Here is a 17,202-nt window from a genome sequence, read left to right as displayed (position 1 = left end):
AATTAATAAAAGTATGTGATGCAAACCAAGCAGCAAATACAGCTGAATAAGGTAGGAAAACAAGAATTAAATCTTATTTCTAACTTGTATATGATTTCATTAACATTTGAAGTCAAACACATCCATTTCAGAGGTCAATTGATACAAATCTGAAATTCACCTTCCCTCAAAATTCAAGATCCAATTTCAATAAATTAACTAAATTTGCTATATCAGAGAAAGGATTTTAAGGAAATAAATTTATCAGAAAGTGAGGTAAGCTTCGTCAGCATCCACAGATGTGATTTCCGTGAAATATAATATTCTAAGAGCAAATTTTATGGATGCTTTTGCCATGGATCCATGGTAAATTTCTTAGGGGAAAAATACATTCTTTATCACTGTTCATTTTACTTCAGCCTGAGTTCACTAATGGAGTGAAGAAACTTGGAAACAGAACGTAGGACAAAGGACAAAAACTGTACTTCTGACTCATCAGTAGCAGAAAGCCATTTCTGTAAACAAATGTAATTTTTCTTTAATTACCTGTTGCTTTATGCCCAACCAGTCAATACTAAATGAACCACCTACACAATTAAAAGCTCTTTAAGAGCTGGTAGCCTCATACCATAAATATTCACTCCTTACATTTTTTTTCTTTTTTTTTTCTGAGAAGTTTGTTTCAGTATACAACACCTCTGAAGACTGTAATGACTTATTAGCATTCAAAAAGCTGATGTTTGAGTTACAATACATAGGTCATTCATCATTTTTCAGGTGAAAAAAATGCCCAATGACAATAAAACCCAAGCTGATTAGTGGCCAAGGAATAAGGAACAGAGCGTATTATTAACATGTCAGTGCATGAAGCCAGTGAATATTTCAGTTTGAGTTCTGGGTGGGTGCAGATCTGGTTCTGCCTTACCTCAAACAACAAACACACAGAGTGAAGTGACAAGATGGCCACAAGCACAGAAGAATGTCCTTTTGAAAATTACTGAATGGACTAAGTCTCTTCAGCTTGAAACAAGATATGACAGATGTCTATAAAATTATAAGTGGCATGGAAAAAATCAATAACAAGCAATATTGTGCTGTCCCCTTCCCAGAGCCATGAGGGGACAAGGAATGTCCTGAGCCACCTTAAAGGTCACAGTTCCCCATACAACACAGAATTAAACTGTGGCACAGTTTCCACAGCCTTTAAATACTGTTAAAATCAGGTAGACTGTTAGGGGCAAAATCAGCAGGGGCTATTAAAAATATGGACTGAAGAAAGCCAGAGGCCAGGATGGTGTACTGGGGAAGACTAACAACCCTATGTTTTCTATTTCTCTAGTCATCTGCTGCAGGATGCTCCCTCCCTTGGACAGAGCTTCATCCTCACCCAGCCCAGTGGCTCCCACGTTGCAAGGTGCCTGTGTTGGCAAAAGAGGCCTGAAGCTCCTGCGTTTTGACAATCTTGTCATAAAATGTTAGACAATTTACAGTGCATATATCTAATTATGTCAGTCTGCGTGCTTAAAAGGTGTAATTTGCTAAAACATTTGCTCAGCAGCTTCAGCAAGTTTACACATACACACCCCACACACATATGTGTAGCTCCTCTGCAACTTACTCTCTTACAGCTGCTATCAAAATAAAAAAAGTAGGAAATGCATGCTGTTATACTTTTAGGTATGATACTTCATTTTGTGATCAGTTCATGCAAAAGGGAAAGAAAATATGTACTGATATTCTCTGTAAAAAATATTTCTGAAATATAAACAAGTCTTGTTCATAATTGTGTCCAACGAGCAATTTGGATGTCTTACTTTCAAACATTCACTACGAGCTTTCAACAGAACTAAGTGTTTTATGGCATGAGCAGCAAATCCTAATAATGACAATTAAAATTGCTTTGTATTTTAAAAATAATATTATTGTTTGTTTTATGATAGAATAATTTATAAGAAGAATAGCTTGGGAAAAGTGGAATTTATTACAAGGGATGTTTGCTTTGTTCCAAATGTAGAGGTGGAAACCAGGTTTTAGAGCACATTCATTAACACGTGGCTGCAGTGGGAAAGATTGTGGTACTGAGTCAGTGGAAGTGCTAGGAGGATGAAAATTGTCTCCACAGAGAATCTTTCTGGATCTCATGTCTTGCAAAAAAATTGCATGAAAAGTCTGTATTGGTCATATCATTATTGTTTTCTGCTATTTATGATAATGAATGAGAGCTGAGACTTTAATATTCAAGCCTTAGATGGTGAAGTCACTATGATGCGTGCTGTATCTTGACCATGTATTTTATTCTGAGCAGAATATTTTAAAGATGTTATTTCATGGAGTAGTTAATCCTGCTCATATTACAGGCAGATTATTTTAGAAGCAGAGCCAGATCTAGCTAGCTTCTTTTTGGAGTTTGCTTCACTGCAGGACATCTCAGTGTTTGGGCACAAAAAAGGGGGCATTGTTTGTATAAAATCTAAAAAAAATAAGGTGCATGAAAAGTAATTTTTTTCAGCCATATTCTTTAATTTTGGAAACATTTCATTTCTTTCTTAATATTCACTGAAGAAGACTTGCTTAAGCAAGAGAGGGAATTTGCAGATTTGAAGAGACCATTTACTTGCTTTGAAGACTTTTTGTTCATGGTGAAGTGAACAACATCAGGTAGAAGACAGTGAAAGTTGTCTTGATTCCTCACCAGAAACAGAGCTGCTGTTTATAGGCATAATCAGTCCTGTGGGAGATGCTTTCCAGTATAAAAGACTAGTCATGTTGTTTTTTTCTAATATATATATACATATATACATATACATATGTAAACACATATGCACATGTGTGTGTTCATATACGGTTTTGGAGTGATTCAGAGGAGAAAAAAAGACATACTTTTCAGTTGGTATACATAAAATCTCTGTGGGTGAGTGTGAATTTTTCACTCCTGATCTTAGCCACCCTCTTTTCCTCTTCTTCACCAAGCAATTTTCTCAGGACTTGCCCCATACCCCTAAGGCCTCAGAGGAAGACAGGACAATGGAGGAGTTTGCCTCAGATGATGAGGACTGGGTTAGGGACCAATTAAGCAATCTAGACATCCATAAATCCATGGGTCTGGATGGGAGGCACCCACAGGTGCTGAGGGACCTGGCTGAAGCCATTGCTGGGCCACTCTCCATCATCTTTGCTAAGTCTTGGGAAATGGGAGAGGTACCTGAGGACTGGAGGAAAGCCAATGTCACTCCAGTCTTCAAAAAGAGCAAGAAGGAGGACCCGGGTAACTATAGACCGGTCAGCCTCACCTCCATCCCTGGGAAAGTGATGGAACAACTTATACTTGATGCATACTTGATCATTAGGGGCAGTCAACATGGCTTAACCAAGGGAAAGTCATGCTTCACCAACCTCATAGCCTTTTATGAAGATGTAACAAGGTGGACAGATGATGGTAAAGCAGTGGATGTGGTCTACCTTGACTTCAGTAAAGCATTTGACACAGTCTCCCACAGCATCCTCACAGCTAAACTGAGGAAGTGTGGACTGGATGATCAGGTAGGGAGGTGGACTGCGAACTGGCTGAAGGAAATAAGCCAGAGAGTCGTGGTCAATTGGGTGGAGTCCAGTTGGAGGCCTGTATCTAGTGGAGTGCCTCAAGGGTCAGTACTGGGGCCAGTACTATTCAAGATATGCATCAACGATTTGGATGAGGGAATAGAGTGCACTATCAGCAGCTTTGCTGATGACACCAAGCTGGGAGGAGTGGCTGACCCACCAGAAGGCTGTGCTGCCATCCAGAGACCTGGACAGGCTGGAGAGTTGGGCAGCGAAAAATGTAATGAAATATAACAAGGGCAGGTGCAGAGTCTTGTATCTGGGCAGGAACAATCCCAGGTTCCAGTATAGGTTGGGGAACGACCTGTTAGAGATCAAAGTAGGGAAAAGGGACCTGGGGATCCTGGTGGACAGCAGGATGACCATGAGCCAGCACTGTGCCCTTGTGGCCAGGAAGGCCAATGGTACCTGGGGTGACCGCTCTCCATCATTTTTGCCAAGTCTTGGGAAACGGGAGAGGTGCCCGAGGATTGGAGGAAAGCAAATGTCACTCCAGTCTTTAAAAAGGGCAAGAAGGAGGACCCGGGTAATTATAGACCGGTCAGCCTCACCTCTGTCCCTGGGAAAGTAATGGAACAGCTTATCCTTGGTGCCATCTCAAGGCACATCAGGGATAAGAGGGTCATTAGGGGCAGTCAGCATGGCTTTACCAAGGGTAAGTCATGCTTGACCAACCTCATAGCCTTTTATGAGAATGTAACAAGGTGGATGGATGATGGCAGAGCGGTGGATGTGGTCTACCTTGACTTCAGTAAAGCCTTTGACACAGTCCCTCACAGCATCCTCACAGCTAAATTGAGGAGGTGTGGTCTCGACAATAGAGTAGTGAGGTGGGTTGCAAACTGGCTTAAAGAGAGAAGCCAGAGAGTGGTGGTCAATGGTGCGGAGTCCAGTTGGAGGCCAGTATCTAGTGGAGTGCCTCAGGGGTCAGTACTGGGGCCAATATTATTCAATATATTCATTAATGATTTAGACGAGGGAATTGAGTGTACTATCAGCAAGTTTGCTGATGACACTAAGCTGGGAGGAGTGGCTGACACGCCAGAAGGCTGTGCCGCCATCCAGCGGGACCTGGACAGGCTGGAGAGTTGGGCGGGGGATAATCTGATGGAATTTAACAAGGGAAAGTGTAGAGTCCTGCATCTGGGCAGGAACAATCCCAAGTTCCAGTATAGGTTGGGGCATGACCTATTAGAGAGCAGTGTAGGGGAAAGGGACCTGGGGGTCCTGGTGGACAACAGGATGACCATGAGCCAGCACTGTGCCCTTGTGGCCAGGAAGGCTAATGGCATCCTTGGGTGTATTACAAGGGGGGTGGTCAGTAGATCGAGAGAGGTCCTCCTTCCCCTCTACTCCGCCCTGGTGAGACCCCATCTGGAATATTGTGTTCAGTTCTGGGCCCCTCAGTTCAAGAAGGACAGGGAACTGCTGGAGAGGGTCCAGCGTAGGGCAACAAAGATGATTAAGGGAGTGGAGCATCTCCCTTATGAAGAAAGGCTGAGGGAGCTGGGGCTCTTTAGTTTGGAGAAGAGGAGACTGAGGGGTGACCTTATTAATGTTTATAAATATATAAAGGGTGAGTGCCATGAGGATGGAGTCAGGCTCTTCTCAGTGGCAAACAATGATAGGACAAGGGGCAATGGGATCAAGCTGGAACACAAGAGGTTCCACTTAAATTTGAGAAAGAACTTCTTCTCAGTGAGGGTAACAGAGCACTGGACCAGGCTACCCAGGGAGGTTGTGGAGTCTCCTTCCCTGGAGACATTCAAAGCCCGCCTGGACACATTCCTGTGTGACCTCACCTAGGCGTTCCTGCTCCAGCAGGGGGATTGGACTAGATGATCTTTTGAGGTCCCTTCCAATCCCAAACATACTGTGATACTGTGATACTGTGATACCTATCTACTGATGCTACTAAAGTGGGAATTACTGCACTGTGCACAATTTATAAGTGCTTTATGATAGAAGGTTCAAAGCCAAGCAAGAGAGAAATATTTTGAAGACCAACCTCCCTCCAGAAATGCTTACAGAAATTCAAGGTAGAGACTGTTAAAATGAGCACATTGACTTCCTTCAGCTCTTATTATAGTATGAGGGAGGGAGATATGTGTGCTGGAGGCACAACCTAGAGTGAGTATAGCTAGATCTTTCTCCGACACAAATAATATTAACTCAGCTGAAAGCAGAAAAAGTCACTCACAATTTAAACCAGTGCAGGAAAAAAAAATCACTGTCAAATACGATTTTAAATCATAGTATTAAATAATAATAATGAATATAATGCCACTAAGATTGTTATTTAACTGTGCCAAGTATGTATATTACATGTGGGAATTTAATTTATCAGTGTAAACGAAGTGTTACACCATACAGAAAAATTGTTAGCAAATCTAGCAGAAAGATTTCTAACCTGACATGATCTAACTTTTCATTTATAAGTAGTTTCCTGTCTTCCATTGTTATGACAATTAACTAGATATGCAAATCACATAACTTATAACTAGTTCATAATTTTTTGCACAAATCCAGTGGACATTTGTGTACTGAACATTGTCTACCTGCAGTTAACTGCACTGCTGATGGCTGATAATGACTGACAGTGCTGCAGATTGTTAGATTACTTTAGGTTACTTTCAAATGTTCTCATCTTGTTTTAAAAAAAAAAAAACAGCCTCTAAAATGTCATTTGATATTGCAGCTGGCCTTGAGTTATCTAACACAGGCTGTGCAATTTATAAATCACATGTGGAATGTGATTTAAAAAAAAATAAGGTCAAATTTGGTTTGGAGGTCCTTAGCTTTGGAGGCATAGTGAGCTACTGACCTCTAGTTGAGAAAAACAAGATAGCTATTAGCTCTGGTCTTTTTACTAAAATGTATTTTTTTCCCATTTGCTAGCCTGCAAAGTAAGTTATTTTGCTTCTTGAGGACAACAGGAAAAGCTTTCATATTTTCCAGTGAACTAATTCAAACTATTTTAAAAGAATGAGAAAGGCTTCATGTTTTAAAGAGATTTTTTTTGTTTTGTTTTTTTTTTTTTTTTTCCCCCAGTACCTTTTTGTCTGCATTTATAGAAGTTCATCAAAGACATGAAGTCAAATGACTGGTTGTTAAAATAGTAGAAGCCAAACAGGAGCTGCAGGATCCATTGTTCTTGGAACAGCTTTTTTATTAGAAATGTTGCAAAGAAAACCGAACACCATATTTCCTTCTGTTTGAAACAACTGATTTGCTGCAGATTGGTCAAAGATACAGGCTGCACATAGTGCACTTGTGAATACAAGATAATAATATTTTTTTCTTTTTAAAATAACTTAACAGGTACTGAAGCAGAAGTGAATAGTTTCAGAAATTCACTGAGATCCACTGATACATGAGAACTCCTCCTGTAGGCTGCTGAACAGTGAGATATCCAGCATCAAGCAGGATTAAGTTCTCAGCTCTTACTTCAAGGTGTTTTAAAGCCACAATATTAATCCATAAATCATTATTATCAACCTATCAATATCACCATATTTTACATGTCTGAGAGGTTCTTTTTATCTTTGCTTTTCCAGAATGTAAAATGATGTATTTTGTTAGGACTTTGAAGGTGGTTATTCTTCTTTTATCCTGTCTTTCTTTCCCTGAAAGTTTTCGGAACCTTTTTTCTCCTAAATTGTTGGATGGTTGTACAAGGAACACAGGATGAGTAAAGATGAGTAAATCACCTGCAGAGGTAATAAGAAATCTATATATTGTATCATTCATAGAAGATATCAAGATATTCAGTTAATAAATAGAATTAGAGTAAGTTATGGATAACTTATGCTTGCTGCTTTTAATAGTTGCCAGTATCTATTTTTTATTTCACTTCTCTATCTCCAGGGGACAGAAGAAACATTTCATGAAAGTTCACTTTGCTGTGAAAACAGTTTTTTCTACAGTATTCTTGCATTTTGGACCAAATCTTGTATCTTAACTTAAACAAAGGAAATTGTAGTAGATCCCGTGCAAAGATGTTACTGTCAGACAGGACCAATGACACCACTGCTCCTCTGCTCCCCATGGATGAGGTTCAGCATTTTTATTTAGCTATTTTTTGTGGTAGTTGTTTGGTTTGTGTGTGTGGTTTTTTTTTTTTGTTGTTGTTGTTGTTTCTTTTGTTTTGTCTTGTTTTGTTTTGTTTTGTTTTTCATCTATATTTTTGTTCCACTGCACACAGGTCAGAATATGGCCAGTATTTCTGGTGCTGTACACATGCAGTGGGCAAATCTCATCAGGGCACACTTCATTGACAGAGTTGGAGCGGTGATGAAGGGTTTGGTGTCAAACTGGAAGGTTTTACTGGATGATACTCCATGCTATTGGCTGAATGCAATTTATGTATTCTCAATAATTAATATAACCAAGTTCACAGGTACAACATGGAAATTGATGGAGCAGGCAGGAGTTCTGTGCTAAAGATCGTGATGCTGCAACAAGCTTAGGAAACCACAATTCAGGAAGAGTTGGTTCAAGCACAATGATTTGATGTTGAGAAAACATACCCTTTGAGGAAAGTCTGAAAGAACGAAGACTATTTTTCTCCCCAAAAAGAAACTGAGAAGAAATAAGTTAACACGTTTTAACCAAACCAAACTGTCTGGAAAGAGGAAGATAAAATCAGGTTTTTGTGTCCTCTGAGAACAAAGTGGATATATTGCAGGGAGGGGGACAGGCAACCTGTAACACCATAAACACCTGTAAACACTGTCACAGACTCCTTATATACCAGAATTTTAAGAACTGGCTGTTTCTACAAACATATTAAATAATAATCTGATGGAGAATGGCGCAGGTTATGAGCATTGTATGAGGTGATGGACAGGTGGATGAATTAGGCTCTACTTCTAGCAAGGAACTGTTTGCACCTACTACTATGGTGGCAGGAAGGGACTTGGGGGTTGTCGAATCCCATTTTCTGCTGAAGTTTTGCCTAGTTCACTGATGGACATCTGGCATTTCTGGAATGCCAGACTCTGTCATCTGACTTTTGAGTTTCCCAGACTGTTGTCATATGGAAAATATTAAAAATAGTAAAGGTATTTTAGATTAATGTTAGTGTATCAAAGACTGAGATCTAGACTTGCATCAAATGATCTTGTTTGTTTATTTCATACACATTTAAATTCAGAAATTATAACTTATAATTTCTAGCCATGTGTATTAGATCTCACTCTGCTTTCAATTGCTCTGGATTTGTTAAAGAATCCTAATAAGATGCATCTATTTTTTTTCTTGAAAATGTTAATTAAAACGGGATGTGAGATGTTTCAATAAGACAATGATTAAGAGTTTTGCATTGTTCCTAATTGGCTATGCATATAACAACTAACAGTCCAGCTGATGATGAAAGCAAAAATAATTTAATTGCCTTGGCAAATGGTATAAACAAGTGTGGATTTGAACAATGCTGTTAAGTGAGAATGCATTTTCTTTTAGATTTGCTTGCAACTATTACTGTGGCTCTCACCAGTGACTTGAACACATGTTCATTCCCTTTTTCAATAAAACAAATGCAACAGTTTGCTAATAGAAGTTTGGCTTGGATAAGACATTTCTTTCACAATAGAACTTTTGCTTCTGTTTTTAAATGCCAGGATTAAAAATGGGAAGTGTACAAAGTACTGATGTGACTATCTGTCATTTATATTGAATGCTTTTATGGTATGCCTACAAAAGGTAAGTGGTTTGTTTCCAATTTTTATCTGACAACCAATTATACTAGACACATCCATAATCATTGGTGTCAGGACCTTCTCAGTTGGATGGCTAAACCAACTGATTTTGTTTTTTCCTAAAATCCTTTAGAATTTGATGGGGAAATATATCAGTGATATAATCAGGATAAAATCACAATGAATTGCCACTTGGCTTTTAAGAGTGAGAGTTTACAGTGTCATCTTTGCATAATAATCTTATATTTCCATGCACACACAAAGTTATGTACATATTTACTGCAGTAATTTAGGATACCTCTTAATAAATGGGTGTCCATTTGATCAACCATTTAAAATCAGTGAAATTTAAGAGATGCAGTTGTCTAAACCCTCATCAATGGATCTATCTTTACTCATACAACACATGTCAATCAATACATATCGAAAGCGTTCCCAGTACTTCAAACAAATGAATTGAATAGACCTATATGAAGGGTATTAATTTTTTGCTGAAGAATTTTGTTTACTGTAAGAAAAATAAGTACAACTGGGAAAATTTACCACCCTGAATACAGATGTTAAAACCAGCAGATTTGAGACATGCATAATCAGATATCTCATCCATCTGGTATTTTTATTAATGTATCTTTTGTTTCAATCAGGCATAATCTCACTAAGATATTTAATAAATAATTCACATTTTGTTGGCTTGCTTAATGTTTCCCTTAAGCAATGCATATGCTGTAATCTCTTTCTTAACAGATGATATTATTAATTCAGGTATTTGCAGTATGGAAGTGTTATACAGTTTAAAGAAAAGGTATAATGAATAACATCCTAAATAACACAAGAAAAGTTAAATGCTTTCAGGTAAATCAATCAGCAAACCTACACTTTCTCTAAGCCTCTCATTCAACACTTGCAAAGGAAGTTGTGAAAGTTTTTAAGTTTTATATTCATTTAATAGTGTAATAAAAAGAAATAATCTTTCCATTGGGTATTTGGAACTGTAGTGATTAATTTCCAGAAAAAAAAAAAAAAATCAATCCAAAATGGCTAGGTAATGAGGTACACTAAAGATGTGCTTTACAGAAAATTACAGAAAATAGTGCATGCTTATCAAAATATGCACTGAGATACTGGTTTTGAATACACAAATAAACCACTATTTATATACCTTCTCCTCTAGAGCTAAAGGAAGAAATAATTCTAGTAAATGGAGAACTGTAAAATTTTATGTCCCATATTCAATAGCATTAAATCAGGTGCATAGCACTGATAGGTATGATACTACTGCACTGTGAGTGTCATTGTGTTATATGACTCTTTTTTATTCACCTTGACTTTTTTCTTTGGGATCCTATGCGTATGGAACCCTATAAAGCAAGCAGCATGCAATAATCTACAGGCTTCCAGGACTGGAGCTACTACAGATCTAGTCCTCCGTAAATGCAACCGAAATATCAGTTTTGCCTTTGCTTTACCTTATCCTTCTTTTGTTTTTCATCTTGATATATGATCCAGTGCTCCCCGTCATTGCTGTAAGCAAGCTTGTAGGACCCCACAAACTGGACGTGACCAAAATCTTTAGCTCCTTGGGTGATTATGCCAGTGATTTTTGTAGGGACAAGCAGGTCAACCTAAGCAAAAGGGAAAAAAAGAACAAAACACAGGAGGATGTAGTTAGAACAGTTTTGGTTTGTGGTCTAAATTACACCACAGTAAAGCAAAGTGGTGCAGCGTGTCACACACTGCAGACAGCTCTTGGGTGCAGGAAAACCCAGGGTTGTTAAGACCCTTAGTGCACAGCCTAAGAAGTGGCTTTACACAGTGTTGCAACCATGACCACCACATGCTGACACCGTCGACGGTAACTTTTCATTCCGCAAGCTCCAAATCAATTTACTTTTGTTGTGTCTTTGTTACTTGTTGTTTACACCCCCTAGCGGCACAACAGGGCTAATCTTGAACCATATCCATTGTGCTAGGTGCCATACGCTGTCTCCACGGCAAATAATTTGTAGCCAAAAAGTCTTTCCATGTGCTTCTAATAATCATAATTCAATATGCCAAAGGCTGATTCTACAAGTGCCTTTCCATTTCCTTCGCAGTGATGAAGTCTGTGCTTTACTAAGTCTTTTAAAACATTTGCTATCACACTTCTTTTCTTGCTGAACTGTTCTTCTCTCTTTAAGCCCTTATTTCTTTTTCTACCCCTAAAGCTCTGACTTCTTAATTCTTTGATTTTTTTTTTTTTTCATTTCTTTCTTTTATAATCTTAGCATAAGACTTTAAAAAATGCAAGGCAGGAATCTTAAAGTGTAATAAAATCTGAGCTTTCAAGTGGCTTTAACATAGGTCAGCACATCTGTGATCAGTTCTTTTGAACCAGAACCTAACACTGAATATAACAGATTTGGGCCAGATGCCTTGGAATAAAATGATCAAGGAATACAGTACAATAACAGAAGCAAATCGACCTAATAATGTATTTTTAGAGGAAGAATGGAGGAGCTGAATTCCCAATCAAAATTGACATTTTCTTGAAATGTGAAGGTAAAAGTGATGTTTCATTCTGTGTCTTCCAGCAATGTGCTAAGCCAGTAAAAAAAAGAAAAAAAGGTAGATTTATTTCAAACAATAAATGGCTGTGAAGCAGTTGGCATTTTTAATAATGTCCATTAAATCAGGCAAGAGAGACTAATACTAAAAAATATTACAGTAAAATGAGAGGAGTGCTGAACTCCATGAGAAGATGAGTGACATGTTTTTACAGCAAAAATTTAAAAACAGAAGATGAAGATATAAAGGATCTCTGGCTGATGAAATACTGAAGATCCAGTATTGTGATTTTGGGAAGCTGAGCCCCTCTAAGCAAACTAGATTTTTACTGGAATGTGGGAAGAACAGAAGAACAGATGTGACACAAGCATAAGAAATTATTCATGAGAAGAGAAGCTAAAATAAACAAACATGGATGCCTTCCTGTGTAACCTCATCTGGGTGTTCCTGCTCCGGTGGGAGGACTGGACTGGATGAGCTTTTGAGGTCCCTTCCAATCCCTAACATTCTGTGATTCTGTGATAAGAAGTCAGCTAGTCCACACTGAAGCCTTTGAAAGATAGACACTACAGTTTGCACTGTACAAAGAGGAAAACACAGGAAAGCACAAGAATATATTTATATAGGAAAAATAAGTCTTTAGAGCAATCAGACAAGGAAGACTGGAGACCCCTGCCTGAACATTTGAAGGCAAGTAGCAAATACTGAGTAACAAATTAAGAAAAGGAATAACTTAAAAGCTTCAACATGGAGACACTATGACAGTAAGTAGAAAATGTCATTTTCCACAGTTGGTTCAAGAGTTTTCGTTCTACTAGAATGAACTAATTTATTTCTGACTGATAGCAGCAATGTTGCTCAGGGAAGCAGCCAGGAATATGAGAGAAGTATCTTTGGGAGGCAAATATCTTTCTTTCTGTTTTCTCTTTGGACAATGAAGAGACTGAATCAATGATCGCTCAGAGGAGGAGTCCAATTTGGATGTTCTCATGCACTGCTTGGAGGGACTTTTCTTCTGTGAGGAGTGCGGGAGCATTTGCTTCCGTAGCTTAAGTGGGCCTCTTGGGAATGAACACTGCTAATTAGTACAAGTCTTTCTTGAATTAATAAACACCATGTCTCCAGACCTTCCTTCCAAATATTTTGGAGTATAAATGAATAGTCTGTTTTTTAAAAAGGCTGATCTGCTGAGGAATCACTAACTGATCCACAATTCCAGGCAACATTTGAACATTTTGGAGTCAACTTTAGATAATAAATAGTCTTAACATTAGCATTTTCCAAGTGTAACTTCTTTTTAGCAGAGAATGATTCTTATACTAAAAGTTAAAGTATCTTCTGTTAACTTGAAAAAAAAAGTTTATTTTTTGTTTATTTTTAAAATGTTGAAAGTAATCTAAAAGGATTTCACAAATATTTAACATGGCCATGACACTCAGAGTATTTCTCATTGAAATTCAGAACAGTGAGCAAGCATTCTCATTAAGATTCAGAGGATTTAAAAGGTAAAATCACAATAAATCTTTATTATCACACAGATCCAGTGTTAATAAAAATGTCCTAGGAACAACTGTTTTGTGCTTATAGGACATATCCAGTGGCCTTGTACTCTTGTTCACAAAAATGATGAGGGAAGCTGAAAGGTAATTTGGCATATGTTCAGTCTTTTTCTGAAAGACTTATGTAGCACTATGGAGACAGAATGTATGTGTGTGTGTGTGTGTATTATATTTAAAATAATAAAACTAAGAGAAGTAATGAATAGACAGACTCTGTTCTTGGTCTTGACAATACAGATGATACATATTGCTGGATACAGAGGAAAAGAATGAAAGGATATAGCACCAGCATCTCTTTCTCGTACTTTAGTATCGTATTATTTATTCACAAGCTGATGAGAAGCCTTCAGGCAATGAAAATTGCTATTAACTTAGCATTAAAGAAGTATTGCTTGTTATCTGTTGCTTTATAACCTTCTACAAAGAGTTAACAACCTTGCTTTTCATTTTTCCTATTGAAAGTGCTTTAGAGCAGAAAGGTGAAAATAATTTGCCCCAATCTCTAGGCAAAACATCTGCATTAAAGTAGCTTAAACACAAGTCATAACTTCCCATCAGGATGCAGAACACATTTATTCAGTTAGTGCAGATTGCAAGTAACAGGCAATCAAATAAATTACCAGGGAGAGAAGTTGAATTAACACAAAACCACCACGTACTCTTCAAAGCGGAATGTGATTAACAGGATCAGAATGTGACTTTGGCTTTTTCAGTGCAGCAGAATTTAGAACGAAGTAGAGGCAATTAGTCTGCAACTGATAGGATCATTAGCTGGTTACAAGAAGAGCCATGGTTTACAGTTTAATGTACATTTCTACAAGCAGCTGATCAAAAAGCAGTTTAACATCTTGTGTCTGAAAGAACTCTCTTGGGCTATATCTACTCCCTTCGTACATATCTGTTTCCCACCTTTCTTCAGATGTTAAAGACCATTCAGTGTGATTTGGAGGAGAATTAATTTAAGAAAAACACAAAGATAAATCCACCTGAATAGGAAACATTTTTAATGAACCACAGCACAGATGCACAGCATGGACTGTGTGTCAGTGTTCAGTTAAATGTGAAGTGACTCATATTTGTACTGTAAGTGTGTCTACTTGATCAGGAGAAAAGTCACATGCACAGTCTGTCCTTGCTCTGAGTAGTCTGAAGCCAATAAACCTCAACTCTCAGCATCTGACTATGCAGATGTGCCCATTCTTCCTATAGCTACCTTTGCACGCCAACTCCTTGAGAACTGCAACTTAAAGATGCAGACACTATCTAACTGGCAACATTCACTTCTCCCAAGAGCAGGAATGTAAGGATGGGACACTTCTAGACGTTTGGGACAGCTGCCCATAAGTTGGGATCTGCAAGCAATACGACTGTGTTTGTGTGCCTGAGCACAGCTATACTGCTTCTGGACTCGACACTCCTCATGGTGATGCATTGACTACCACAATCTACTGTCTTGGGTCTCTGTTATATCAGGAAGCTCAGTACAAGTTGAGTAGATGCACCACGAAATATCAGCCATAACTTTCTGAACATCCTCTCCCCACTCCCAACACGTCTTTTCCTTCTTCCACATTCTTGATGGAAACAAATTAAGTTCCAGGCATTTGCTGTGACTATTAAGAAAGCAGGACAACACAGGAATGATAAGCCACACGTGGACAGGACTCAGCAGAGGAATCATAGAATCATTTTGGTTGGAATAAACCCTCAGGATCATCAAGTCCAACCATAACCTAAACTAACTCTAGCACTAAACCATGTCCCTGAAAACCTTGTCTAAACACCTTTTAAACCCCTCCAGGGATGGTGACTCCACCACTGCCCTGGGCAGCCTGTTCCAATGCCTGACAACCCTCTGGGGAAGAATTTTTTCCTAATATCCAATCTAAATCTCCCCTGGCACAACTTGAGGCCTTTTCCTCTTGTCCTATCAGTTTCTACATGGGAGAAGAGACCAATCCTCTCCATGCTACAACCTCCTTTCAGGCAGTTGCAGGCAGCGTCTGCTGAGGTCTCCCCTCAGCCTCCTGTTCTCCAGGCTAAACGGCCCCAGCTCCCTCAGCTGCTCCTCATCACACTTGTGCTCCAGACCCCTCACCAGCTTTGTCACCTCCTCTGCACTCTCTCGAGTATTTAGATGTTCTTCTTATGATGAGGGGCACAAAACTGAACACAGGATTCAAGATGGGGCCTCACCAGGGCTGAGTACAGGGGCACAGTCACTTCCCCAGTCCTGCTGCTCACAAGCCAGGATGCTGTTGGCCTTTTTGGCCACCTGGGCACACTGCTGGCTCATGTTCAGCTGCTGTCAATCAACAGCCCCAGATCCCTCTCTGCCTGTCAGCTTTCCAGCCACTCTTCCCTGAGCCTGTAGCGCTGCCTGGGGTTGTTGTGACCCAAGTGCAGGACGGGGCACTTGGCCTTGTTAAATCTCCTTCAGGTGGATAAGTTTCATGAGATCCATGTGTGGAAGCATTGGAGACAGGTAATCCAATAAACACAAGTAGACTGCATTTACACTGAAAAGCAGCACAATGCAATGAGCACAGACCTGTAAGGCAAAACAGCTGATGTGGAGAACAGGATGTCTACATAGTGTGTACTGCAGGGTTTCTACTTTCAGCTACTCTTGGCCATCTTTTGAAGCATGTCTTTTGGCTTAATTTCATCTGCAAGGAATGTATTTCATGCTCCATAAGGATACTCCATCATGTGAACCAAAGCATGAAAAGTGAAGACAGTTTGCAAAAATAACACACTCCCTATCTACATTGTAATGTTAAAGGAGAACAAAGAACCCTCAGAATGCAGGGAGCACCAGGTCCTATTTCATTATGAAGATAATGGTAAGATGTCTCACTTGACTTTCAGCTGTGGATCTCATCCTCTCGGGGCATACAATCTCAGCTTCAATTCAAAGACGCAAAGGAGACATTTGAGGTGTAAGGTGTGCTGAGAGTTAAGGTTAGCTGAATAATGTTTTTAAATAATTATTTAAAATGTTCATTTTTGTCCCGTTTATTTCTATTCCCAGTATAGCTAATCCTATGCCCAGCTTTTTTTTGTAATTTTAGAGATCTCGTTTTTTTCTGACAGATTTTTATTTTTGTGGTTTTGTACTTTTTTTTCTTTTCTTTTTTTTTTTTTAATCACTTGTTTCCAGATAATTCTGATTAAATTCTGGGTAGTCCTGCTCTATTTGGAAAACAAAGAAGTCCCTTAGACTAAAAGCACCAGGGATCAAAAAGAAAGAAACCTGGATCCAACACCTGTGAGAGTAAGGGGGAAGCCCTGCCAAGATGGGAGCAATCCTTACCCTCAAAGGACAGAGAAAAGAAGGCCTGCATAGTCTCCAGTTGCTATTTCACTATGGTCCAGATCTGCTGTCACATCTGCTGCTCTTGTAAAGAGGTCTCAGATATTTTGAGATGCTTAATGTAGTGATAGAGACTCATGGTTGGGCACCTGAATCTCCTCAAGACAGCCTAATGCACTCAGGGTTATTTAATCTTTGTTTAAAAACTTGTGACTCCCATGATTTTCGCTGGGTAAAGTGACACACTCAGATACTTGCTAGCTGCACTTGAGTCTAAGAAAAGGAGGGATAGGCTTGCAGTGTCCACAGCATAAAGGCAGAACTGCAGCTCTCCTTATCCTATTGCATCAGATGCAGGCACTTAACATTCTCCTCCGTGCCCAAATACGGGATATAAAAGGAAAACTGGTGATGGTACAGTACACTTGCCACAGATGTGCAATATCTATATGTTTCTAATAACATTTCAGTAACATTTATTGTTCATAAACTATGAAGCTCCCCA

The 17,202-nt window shown here is 39.0% G+C and overlaps 1 protein-coding gene across 4 annotated transcripts in view; it reads right to left on the bottom strand.

Moving 5' to 3' along the window:
* EDIL3 (EGF like repeats and discoidin domains 3) overlaps nucleotides 1-17,202 on the bottom strand; it is a 250,484-nt gene that overhangs the window by 5,707 nt on the left and 227,575 nt on the right. For 3 of the 4 annotated variants that reach the window (XM_065860558.2, XM_065860557.2, XM_071801893.1), the window contains one exon: nucleotides 10,745-10,900. In XM_065860558.2, coding sequence (XP_065716630.1) covers nucleotides 10,745-10,900 — 156 coding nt within the window. Of the gene's footprint in view, nucleotides 1-7,192; nucleotides 7,290-10,744; nucleotides 10,901-17,202 lie in introns of those variants that run through there. The other variant, XM_071801892.1, reaches the window with a different exon arrangement.

This window comes from Patagioenas fasciata, chromosome Z (genome assembly GCF_037038585.1).
Source record: "Patagioenas fasciata isolate bPatFas1 chromosome Z, bPatFas1.hap1, whole genome shotgun sequence".
Classification (NCBI taxonomy): Eukaryota; Metazoa; Chordata; class Aves; order Columbiformes; family Columbidae; genus Patagioenas; species Patagioenas fasciata.
This window is presented reverse-complemented; position numbering and strand designations above follow the sequence as displayed.